Source organism: Squalius cephalus, assembly GCF_949319135.1.
Source record: "Squalius cephalus genome assembly, chromosome: 7".
In the NCBI taxonomy this organism is placed as follows: Eukaryota; Metazoa; Chordata; class Actinopteri; order Cypriniformes; family Leuciscidae; genus Squalius; species Squalius cephalus.
Window position 1 is genome coordinate 5039482 of NC_137128.1, and position 12388 is coordinate 5051869.

A 12388-nucleotide genomic window follows, 5' to 3' on the forward strand; every position below is an offset into this window, starting at 1 on the left:
TGCATCACATTAGTTGTGGGTTAGATGAGAATAGTTCAGTATATCAGAACAGTTCTGAATAAGGCATGCAAAGAGCAAAGCTGGAGGATAAAGTAACACCTACTTCGGCCAAGGGATGTTTCAGGTTTTTTTTTTTTTCATGAACAATGTATACGTTTTTCGTTTTCAATATATACATTTGCTAATGTTTTGAGAACATTATTAAAGACCAGTTAACTTTCTATTACTGTTACTGGAAGAAGGTTTGTTCATAACTTTGAGAGAACCTTTCCAGAACATTCCCTGTCATCTGGTAACTGATGACCATTTTTGAGTTATGCGGCAAAAAACTCAAATCCAAGCAGGTGCCAGTGTTCCCATGATGCTCATGTCATGTTGCTGAAGCTTTATTTCAAAAGCTCGGAGGGTTTCAAAGATCAGCCTCACATCGCATCTGATGTGTTCGTCAAAATACACAAGGACAGTTTGATGTACAAAAAGCTCTTTGTCCACCCTGCATGATCTGATGATGATAATGATGATGATGATATGAGCCAAATTTGATGAAGATTCAATCATCATAACTACGTTGCAGAAAATTCATAATCATAATTGAAACTGTACCTGTAAGATATGAGTAAATCTAAACAATCCTCTGGAGACTGACTGTGCGAGCAGGAGCACAGTGTGTCCTGAGCGCCGGGTGTTTGATTTATGGCCCTGCTGCCCTTGAACAGGAGGCTTCAGCACACACACACACACACACACACACACACACACACACTCACGTGATGGTGTCGATCATGTCCAGGCCCATCTCCACGCAGCAGTGAGCGTGGTCAGTTTTGGGCTGAGTCAGTCCAGACACACAGTAGTAGCAGTCGCCCAGAATCTTGATGCGCCGGCAGTGGTTCTCCTGCAGATCAACACAGGGAAGCAGAACCGTGAGGCTGGAGCTCAACATGGACCCGTTTCACAGCACTCGCCTCAGACAACATGACAAATGTATGATTTTACTGCGACTGATCTCAGGATAAATGTATATTCACTCTGACAGGGAACGTTCTCAGAGCTTTAGCTGACGTTCTGGCAAGGTTCTCTCAAAGTAACATTAATAAAACGTTCATTATAAGTTATCTGGTCTTTAATAATGTTCTCAAAATATCAGGACATACACATCATTAATTGAGCATTGTTTCTGAAATGATTCAGTTAGATTTTTTTTTAAATGTATCTCCTTGTTTCAGAACGTTCAGAGAACATTCCAAAGTAACGTTCCAATAATGTTTGAAGAATGATGAAGGTTCCCTTAACGATCATCGAGTGAGTCGAGTGGGCATCTGCGTCTGCTGGCACTCCAGTCCTGGGTTTCTTGTCCCGGGTTCATCTAAATGTAGTAGTTTGACACAGTTCCAGGTGACTGTGAATCAGTGAAGCTGTTTCTCTCATTCACACCACGTCTGGAGCTTGTTGATTATAACGGAAGTGTTCTGGTGCTGTTGTTTCTAATTGTTTCTAACTCTAATTGTGTTTATTAGGTGTTACACATTAAAATCAAGTCCAAAATAAGTGTTTTCACTTTGATTCTACAGCTCTATGTGTTCCCATTTTCAGACTTGCATTTTATATTAGGCATCTTTATAGTTACATTAAAAAAAAAAACCAGTTATGTAGAATGTAGTTATTGTGTTGTATTGTAAAGCGCTCGTGCTGCTACTGAGGTGGAGACGGGCGAGTTCAGGACATGGTTATGGTTATTAGTTTGCTGGGATGGGTAGTTTAAGGGTGGGCTCCAGTGTAATGGAATTACAGAAATTAATCACAGCTGTAATTACATGAAGGTATTTTTAAATATAAGTAAAATTGCTGTGTCCCAACTCACCAACTCACATGCGGTATGGAAATTTACCAATGAGACAGAAGAATAAATGAATACGAGTAATTAACGAAGCGAATAAGATTATCGGCCAAAAACAGAGTACATTGAAGGAGTGTTAAAGATGCCAGTGTTAAAGATGAATTTCTGTCCAGTGAATCTGAACAGACAATAAAGTCAAACAAACAAACAAACAAACAATACTATCCGTACAAAATAGTATTCGTAAATTAGAATTAGAGCGTCCAAAATCGTTGTGTGTTGAAATGAGAATCCCTAAGATACCCGGATGGTCTATTTTTCCGATTAGAATCAGAAGTGCAGATCCCTGAACACGCTAGCGGCTAATATTACCCACAACCCATTGTGGATGAGGATTCGATTAGAACTACAAACACGAATACAGCTTTTTTTTTAAACTACCAGCATGGCAGATGTGTGAGACCAATGGTCAAGTAGAGAGATTTAGACAAAGGGGTTTGAGTGATTAGTAATCAGTATCTAACCTGATGAAAATATATTGATTCAGTGTTATCCACATTATATTTCATCTGCAGCAGCATTATGAACTTTTGTAATGATACGTGTGGTCATTAACTTTTAAATGCATCATTATGCAAATTGCAAACACATGAGGAGAGTCTCCGCATGAAAGACTCGCGACTGCAGATCATCGTGTGCAACATTTCTCTCTGAAGCGGTAGATAATGAACATGGAGGATTTTAACGGTGACGATGATTGACAGGTCAGTAAACAGTGACAGGATGCACGTAACTAAACAACAGAGCTGTCCGTTAAAGTAGTTCATCCCAAAGCTTGCCTACTCTTCTGCTTCACACTCAAAAGTATGTACTTTTTCTTCACAAAAGCAGTACATACTTTTAGGGCGTAGTATAAGTAGGAGAATTGGGATGCAGCAAATGTAAAATCATATTCACAAATCAATGCTAGTTTCAACAATCACAACCTCTAAAATATAAATCAAAATGAGGAAAACACCTAGAAACAGCTTAACAACTACAGTGATTCAAACCACGTAGCAATGCAACCGTATAGGCTATGTGTCCTTCTATGACTGACACACGTCTCTGAGGACACAGAGACCTACACCTGCCGCTCAACTAATACAGACACACACGAGGATCAGTAACACACAACATGTCGTGTGTGTTGTATGTATAGTGACTCCGTCAAGCAGGAATTGGATCCCCAGTTTTCCGGATTAACATGTTTCATTGCACTCCCTCCACACAGTGGGAAAAATATCACATCTTTATTAGCTTTCATCTTCCTCAGATCAGACCAATGTACCGAGACATTTCAAATCACTCCAAACAGAAATGTGAAGGTCACTGCATGGATGAATAAACTAAGTGACTGTGCAAAAAGATTTTAAATATAAATGTTGTTATATCAAATAAAAAGAACCGCTTATCCACAGTTTTACAGACAGAAAAACAGTTTAAAAAAAAAAAACGTTTTGTTAAAAAAAAAGAAAGTGTGTTCAGGTCGAATGTTCTGCAGGAACAAGTTACTGTCGGAACCAAACACAGTAAAAATCATACTAATTAAGTATACTATGTACAAAAAAATCTGATGAGCCCAGAAAATAAACTCAATGCGTTTAATTACACGTTAAGCATTGCCGAATAACCTCAAATGAGATCAACTCAGAAAAGACGTCAATAAATGCACGAGTCACCTGTACATCTTCTTTGATGCATGCGCAAATTATGATCACTAATACAAAATAAAACATTTTATTCACAAAAAATGTCTCTATTTGTTCAAATTTCTGCACATTCGTTGAATTCTGAATTTTGCACACATAAGTTGAAAGCAATTTGTTTGTGCATAGTAAAACATATCTGCAACATTTATCAAGTTCACGGATAATTGTGCATGCATTTATTAATCATAACAATACTAAAATCATAATAAAGTATACTACAAAAAATCAGATGAGCCCAGAATATGAACGCAACGCGTTTAATTTCACGTTTAGCATTTTCCTCCCATAGAAAACCATTATAAGAACGCTAATGTGGCTTAATGCATATTGGAATGTCCTCTTATTATGTCGAAATAACGAGATATTATGTCGAAATAACGACTTATGCCGAAATAACAAGATATTATGTAGAAATAATGAGATATTATGTCGAAATTACGAGATATTATGTCAAAATTACGAGATATTATGTTGAAATAACGACTTATGCCGAAATAACAAGATATTATATCGAAATAATGAGACATTATGTCGAAATAATGAGATATGTCGAAATTCCGAGATATTATGTCGAAATTCCGAGATATTATGTCGAAAAAATGACTTATGTCGAAATAACAAGATATTATATCGAAATAATGAGACATTATGTCGAAATAACGAGACATTATGTCGAAATAACGAGATATTATGTCGAAATAATGAGATATGTCGAAATTCCGAGATATTATGTCGAAAAAATGACTTATGTCGAAATAACGAGATATTATGTTGAAATAACGACTTATGCCGAAATAACAAGATATTATGTAGAAATAATGAGATATTATGTCGAAATTACGAGATATTATGTCAAAATTACGAGATATTATGTTGAAATAACGACTTATGCCGAAATAACAAGATATTATATCGAAATAATGAGACATTATGTCGAAATAATGAGATATGTCGAAATTCCGAGATATTATGTCGAAATTCCGAGATATTATGTCGAAAAAATGACTTATGTCGAAATAACAAGATATTATATCGAAATAATGAGACATTATGTCGAAATAACGAGACATTATGTCGAAATAACGAGATATTATGTCGAAATAATGAGATATGTCGAAATTCCGAGATATTATGTCGAAAAAATGACTTATGTCGAAATAACGAGATATTATGTTGAAATAACGACTTATGTCGAAATAACGACTTATGCCGAAATAACAAGATATTATGTCGAAATAACGAGATATTATGTCGAAATAACGAGATATTATGTCGAAATAACGAGATATTATGTCGAAATAATGACTTATTATGTTGACTTATGTCGAAATAACGACTTATGCCGAAATAAGATATTATGTCGAAATAACGAGATATTATGTCGAAATAACGACTTATGTCAAAATAACGAGATATTATGTCGAAATAACAAGATATTATGTGAAATAATGAGATATTTATGTCGAAATAATGAGATATTTATGTCGAAATAATGAGATGTCGAAATAACAAGATATTATGTCGAAAAAATGACTTAATATCTCAAAATAATGAGATATGTTGTTTTTTTGTTTTTTTCACCTTGTGGTTCAGGGCTTCCGTAGAAATGAAACTGCAAACACATACACAACATAGACAATAACCGACAGTGAACAGATCAAACTCAGGAGTATAAACGCAACTCAATGAGACACGGGTGAGGAACATAATCAGTAACCAAGGAAACAAATGAGAACATGATGAGGCTTCGTCCGAAATTGCATACTTCCCTACTATATAGTAGGCGAAAAACAGTGTGTGGCAAAAGAAGTGTCTGAATTCACAGGACTCATAAAAGAGTCAGCAAACAGTACCCCGATGAGCTTCTTCTTCCGGTGAGATGCTGAAGTGTGCATCTGATGGACACTTTACTATCCCATGAGGCCACGGGAGAGGAGTTATGAATGACAGTGAAGCGACGCAACTGTCAACGCAAGGCAGTGAAGCAACTGGTCACATCATAACGGTGGATGTTGTACATCCAGATTACATTCAGACTACATAGACCATACTTGTTTACAGGTCGTGAAGTAATTACTTTCTCAAACTTAGTGCCTACTCAAGAGAGTATGTGATTTCAGACGCAGCCTTAGACACCATGAGCACAAAGGAGATAGGAACATGTCTAAATGTGTTAAACCATCTGTCACAGCACTTGACAGGGCGAGCCATGCTAAACTGCACTCTTGTGTATTTGTTTGAAAGCACTCTAAAGTGTCTGTGACTGTATAAAGAGTATTATCAAGTTAATGAGGCGAGCACTGTTGAGTTTATGATGGGTTTTTACATTCTCACGCTGTCCCTCTTCTGGAGCGGAGTTTCATAAATCAGGGGTTATAAACAATAACCCACAGTGTGAAAATCCCAGTAATGGCAGGATTCAGGTTTGGAACGACACAAGTACATTTTCATCTTTCACGTTACTACCTCTGTAATGACTATTTACATATTTATTTCTGGAGAAACAGAACATTTCAAAGCATTTGTCCTTCAAGACGGGTGGTTTTCAAACCCCTGGTTATGTTCCCCACATACTATCCTGCCCTGAGTTTCAGCAAGACCAAATATGGTGGGAACATTATAAATAAGATGATGAATTAAAACATGTAATGTGCTTTTGAATAGCGATAAGTGATAATTGATAATAATGAAATATAATAATAATGTAAATGTCTCAGTAGAGCATTATTTGTTGGTTCAGTTCATTTCAATGTTGATTCTTTGGTAAACCAGCAATTTGAGCGGCTTAGCAAACAGACTCTTACGGAAAAACATGGAACGCCAGAAATGCTGTAAAGTAAGCGTGTTCATAAAATGTGATCAGGGACTGTTTTGATATGTAAGGACTCATGCACAGCTAGAAATGGCAAAAATGGTTTATCATTGTTTATGAGTCAGTAAATCAAGTCAGTGGCTAAATGGTTAACTTCACACTGTTTTTCTTAACAGCTAGGAAATCAACTGTTATTTAAATTGGGATTAAATAAATTGAAAACAATTAAAGAACACTCCCTTTATAATCGCTGCAGCTGTCAATCACTTTAAGTTGTAATTTGAGTTGTTCACTTTCACCAAAACTACCGTTATAATCAATGAGACTGTGTTCACTGCTCAGCGAATCTCTTATTTCCACTGTGTTAGATGTAAGAGTTGCAGTGTTGAGATCATTACATCTGAGCTCAACAGCTGCAATCAGAAGATGTTAGCCAATCACAGAAGTGGGCGTTTACATTAAAGTCTTAAAGGAGACACGCCGCTTTAAATCATGGGGCCAATATAAGGGTAGAAAATGGCAATTTATGTCTAAATGATGACAGTTTGTTACTGTAGAAAAATTCTATCAACATTATAAGTGCACCTCAGGAAACATTATATTTACCGACACATTTGCTCCTGAGCACATGAGGGAACGACACTCTCTGAACCCGGAGGACTTCATGATCCAGCACTTTGTCACACGCTCACGCTCAACATGTATTTCTCCTCTTCTCATCGAGATAATCCTCCACTGAGGTGCATGACACACTGAATATCTCTGCGTCCCGCGTGTACAGTAAGACAGCGGATAAATGCAAAGCCACGGATCAATATGTGTCAGGTGTAACGGATGAGACCTGCTTACTAGATTGATGTCTTGATGTGTCCAGCTAACAGGGAACGTTCTCCACACTTTAGCTAACATTCAGCATTAAAATTTGCTACAGCATTCGTTGAGCATTTTTTTCCTGAAATTGTTAGTTGGACGGAACATTCAAAAGTAACATTGATAATAACATCTTTTAGATTAAAAAGTTTGTTGAGACAAACTGTAAGTTGTCCTGAGAAAGCCGGACCAGATAGTTTGAAGAAGTTTGAAGAAGTTTTAAAAGCTTTAAGATAGATGATAGATAGATAGATAGATAGATAGATAGATAGATAGATAGATAGATAGATAGATAGATAGATTATAAATAGTAGATAGATAGATAATTATGGTTGCTATGCGGTTGCTAGGGTACTCAGGGTGGTTCTTATGTGGTTGCTAAGGTACTCAGGGTGTTTGCTATGAGGTTGCTAGGGTACTCTGGGTGGTTGCCAGGGTGTTCGGGGTGGTTGCTAGGGTGTTGCTATGTGGTTTCTAAGGTACTCAGGGTGGTTGCTATGGTGTTTTGGGTGGTTGCTATGCTGTTGCTAAGGGTACTCTGGGTGGTTTCTATGTGGTTGCTAAGGTACTCAGGTACTCAGGGTGGTTGCTATGCTGTTGCTAGGGTGTTATGTGTGGTAGCTAGGTGGTTGATATAGTGTTTGGGGGTTGCTATGCAGTTGCTAGGGTACTCTGGGTGGTTGCTAGAGTGTTGCTATGCGGATACTAAGATACTCTGGGTGGTTGCGATAGATAGATAGATAGATAGATAGATAGATAGATAGATAGATAGATAGATAGATAGATAGATAGATAGATAGAAAAGTTACAAAGAAAGAAAGAAAGAAAGAAAGAAAGAAAGAAAGAAATGTAGAAAGACACAATGAAAGAAAGAAAGAAAGAAAGAAAGAAAGAAAGAAAGAAAGAAAGAAAGAAAGAAAGAAAGAAAGAGAGAAAGAAAGAAAGAAGAAAGAAAGAAAGAAAGATTAGTTAGAAAGAAAATTTAGAAAGAAAGAAAGAAAGAAAGAAAATTTAGAAAGACAGAAAGAAAGATTTGTTAGAAAGAAATAAAAGAAAACATCACAATACTGTTTGAAGAATGATGAAATGGAATGTTCACTTAACGATCATGTAACCAAGAAACTGGATGTTTTTAAGGTTTAGAGATCCGTCAGAAATAATGTTTTCATACTTGAACAGGAAGGCTAGCAGGGGCGAGGCTTGAGCAGAGTATTCCTGACAGACCGCTGACCTACACGACTCCACACAATGGCCTGATCATGTAATCATGTCTTCAAAAGAGAATTTCCCTCAGTCATTTAGACCAATAAAGGTTGATTATCTAATGGCAGCCTGAGCCAAAGAAAACAAATCTCAAGTGTGGCTCTTTCACAGTTAGGGTTCGTTTCTCTCAGATGCGTCTCAAAGGGAAAGTGGAGCGAGTCACTGAACACTGAAGCTCGAGCACACAGAGTGTTTAGGTGAAACACAAGCGTAAGAGTGTGTGAATCTGCCATGGAAACAGGAGAGCATAAAAAGCACAGTAAGATTAAAGTATATCACCGTCATCACAGACACTGCATACATTTGCATCATTCAGACGAGAGCCCTTCAGGAGCCAAAGCGCTTCAGCTGAGCGTCTGTTCTATAGCTCAGGAGAGAGAGATTATTAGATTGCACACGGACAAATCTGTGTCAATTTAGCCTCTTAATTTAAATCTAAATGAGGAGAAATGAGAGCGAAATAAAGCAGTAAGCCGTGTGAGGCTGTGAATAGAGCCGCTCAGAACACACTGAATACGCAGAACACCAATGCCCTACAGGTGTTGACACTCACACTGCTTCTTGTTTATGAGTAAAATAAGCTCTTCAGTTAACATTACTTTCACGTTTGTCTCTGACGGTTTTACTACGCCATGATTTTCCTGCTTGGCAGCTGCTGGTTTTAGAGGCATGACATGACTGCGAAATGCAACAACTGATTTGACTGCAGCAGCAATATGACAAAATACACCAATGTCACTGAACTGAAGCGGAAATGTATTAAAGATGACGCATTATGCCCTTTTTCACAGTCTTGATTTTGTTTTGGGCTCTGCTGGAATAGGGTTTCATGCTTGAATGTTCAAAAAACACATTATTTTCCCCATATTTGACATTATTGCAGCTCCTCTCACAGATAACACATTTAGGTAATATAAACGTTGTGGGAACAGGGTTTTGAAATGTTCTTAAAATGTTAAAATGTCCAATTTTCTTGTCATGATTAGAATGTAATTTATAGGTTACCAGACCATTTCTTGAAATGTATAAATGTACTTGAACATTTATTTCTAATATTTTAAGATATTAAAATGTCCAGTTTTTTTTTTTTTTACTTTTTAACAACGTTTTTTTCTTGGTTATGCAAAAATCCTGGTGGAAACCCTGTGTGTGAAATGATCCAGGTTTTCATGTAAACGTCTGGCCGGAGAGCACACAATTACACAATTACAAATTGAACGAAAACAGTATCATAATCTCCAACGGATCAACAAATGCACAGGGAATATTTATTTATTCATAAATAAATGAATAAATATTGTTTTTTTCTCCCCCTAAAATGTTGTGTGGATCTCCTAGAACTCCCTTGTAAAACCTTCAAAACTGTCAATTTAAGTGTAATGTCCTTATATATAATAGAGGTTTTTATACCCCCACCAAAACACAGGGTCCCACCCGGTGAATCTGTGCCATTTTCACCACTGAGTCTGCTGATATACAAGACCAAGAGCATCAAGCATTCTTGTTCTGTACCCAATCTTCCCAGTTACTCTCCCTACAATCTACTGCTGCTGTTATATGAATATCATCATCATTTTCATCATTTTTAAGCACCTTCACTCCAGCACTGAACTGTATTACAGAGCAGAACAACCTCAGCGGGAAGGAGTACAAGCCTTCACAGGTGATTGAGTCTTCTCTATGGGTCATACAGGAGTCGTAAAAGCCTGTGTGAATTAACTACAGTATTGTAAACCCATTTGGACTCCAGTTACTGGCATAGCATGACTGGTCAGGAAAACATTTACACTCACAGGCCTTGTGCATACTTACTAAACCAGTCTCATGAAACTTATCCTCACTGTATAATCCCAAATCATCATCATGATTAAACCATAACTGATCCCGGGTCAGCTACAGTCACAGCTACTTTCCTGTAACGGCAAGCCAGTGAGCCTGCACGTCACACCACGTAAACACTTAATTGGATCAAACTGAACCTCATGAAGTGGTTTTGCTCAAGGAAAACCATTCCACTCCACAATCCTCTTACATCTCTTGTTATTACTGGCATCTTTTCCATCACTTCTATATAGACTTGGTTAACCTAACAGCTTGAAAATACAATACTTAACCCTACAGTAGTAGAAACAGTCCCCCTCCTGTCAAAATTGTGTTCGATCAGCTCTCTCTCTCTCTTCTTTCACAGAACATTCAGCTTTAAAAGTGGAGAATCAGGAGATCTGTCTGTAAATGAAACTCTGAAATCATTCAGAGATTGAAATTGCCTAAATAGTCAAACTAGACCTGTCCACTGCCTTGGACAGAGGGAATACTCAGATCCTGCTGCCTGTCACGGGACCTGCACTTCACTGGCACGCGCAGGTCCTTCAAGGTGTCCCGAGGAGGAGGGTAAACACTGGAGTGCCTCAGGGTTCGGTGCTTGGTCCGCTGCTATTGTCCATATAAACATCTCCTGGTTCGTCATGGAAATACATTGTGGTTCTTTTAAGTGTCTTGACACCTTAATAAAAATAAACAGCTTCTGCTTTTCATCATTTGTAAGTGTGTGTTTTTCTCACTTTAGATAAAAGCATCTGTTTAAGATACACTCATTTTTCCTCATTAAAAAATTGGTAACACTTTAGAATACTGGTCCTTCATTAATGAATAATTACACAGGAACAAATGAGTAATGAATTATTAACATTCTAGTAACTACTATTAACTAACAAGAAACTCTGATTAACAAATTAGTAAGTAATAGCGCTCAGATGAATGTAGTAGTTCACTATTAGCTAATCAATAACTACTATTTTTTCATACCTCCCAGAGAACTACTATCTACAGGTTCATAATTAACATGAATAATGCATCATTTATAATAAAAGGTAATGGTAACCCACTAGTAATGACTCAAGTATGACTACATCATTCTAAAGGAACTATTAATTATTTGGATCAGTATTCTAAAGTGAAAAACATGATAACTACCTAATATTGACTGAAATCATAGTAAGCTTTTGAGATTTTTGTAAGATTTTGAATAGCAATTCCTTCCAATGGATTTGGCAACACTTTAGTCATTACTAGTGCGTTCCCATGATCTTCACTTTAGAGACTGATCCAAATAATTAGTAGTTCCTTTAGAAAGATGTAGTAACACTTGATTCATTACTATCCAAAACCTTACAAAAGCCTTAAAAGCTTACAGTGACTTCAGTCAATATTAGGTTTTTATCATGTTTTTCACTTTAGATACTGATCCAAATTATTAGTAGTTCCTTTAGAAGGATGAAGTAACACTTGATTCATTACTAATGGGCTACCATTACCTTATATTAAACATTGTGCATTATAAATATTTATTAACCTGTATATAGTAGTTCTTATAGTCTTCAGTGAGGTATGAAAAATAGTAGTTATTGATTAGCTAATAGTGAACTACTACATCCAACTGAGCGCTATTACTTACTAATTCGTTAATCAGAGTTTCTTGTTAGTTAATAGTAGTTTTTAGAGTGTTACTACACTGTAAAAAATGTCTAACCCTCCCAAATCAAAAATTTCAAGTGACCTATAACATCTAATTTTTTCACTTGGCCCAAGTGAAATTCTGTAAATTATAAAATTAAATTCACAGATTTTCACTTGGGCCAATTGAAAAATGTAGATGTTATCGGTCACTTGAAATGTTTGATTTGGGAGGGTTAGAAATTTTTTACAGTGTAATGCATTACTCATTTGTTCCTGTGTAGTTATTCATTAATGAAGGAACAGTATTCTAAAGTGTTACCAAAAAGTTTTACACTTCATATTTAGACTAAATAGCACAGTGGCACAGTTTCTTTACAATTTACATAAAATGAATTCTGA

General features: G+C 36.6%; 1 protein-coding gene across 1 annotated transcript in view; it reads right to left on the minus strand.

Annotated features, from left to right (window-relative positions):
- adcy1b (adenylate cyclase 1b) overlaps window positions 1-12388 on the minus strand; it is a 52890-nt gene that overhangs the window by 22830 nt on the left and 17672 nt on the right. Inside the window, exon 5 of the mRNA XM_079876404.1 lies at window positions 768-895. Coding sequence (XP_079732530.1) covers window positions 768-895 — 128 coding nt within the window. The remainder of the gene's footprint in view (window positions 1-767; window positions 896-12388) is intronic.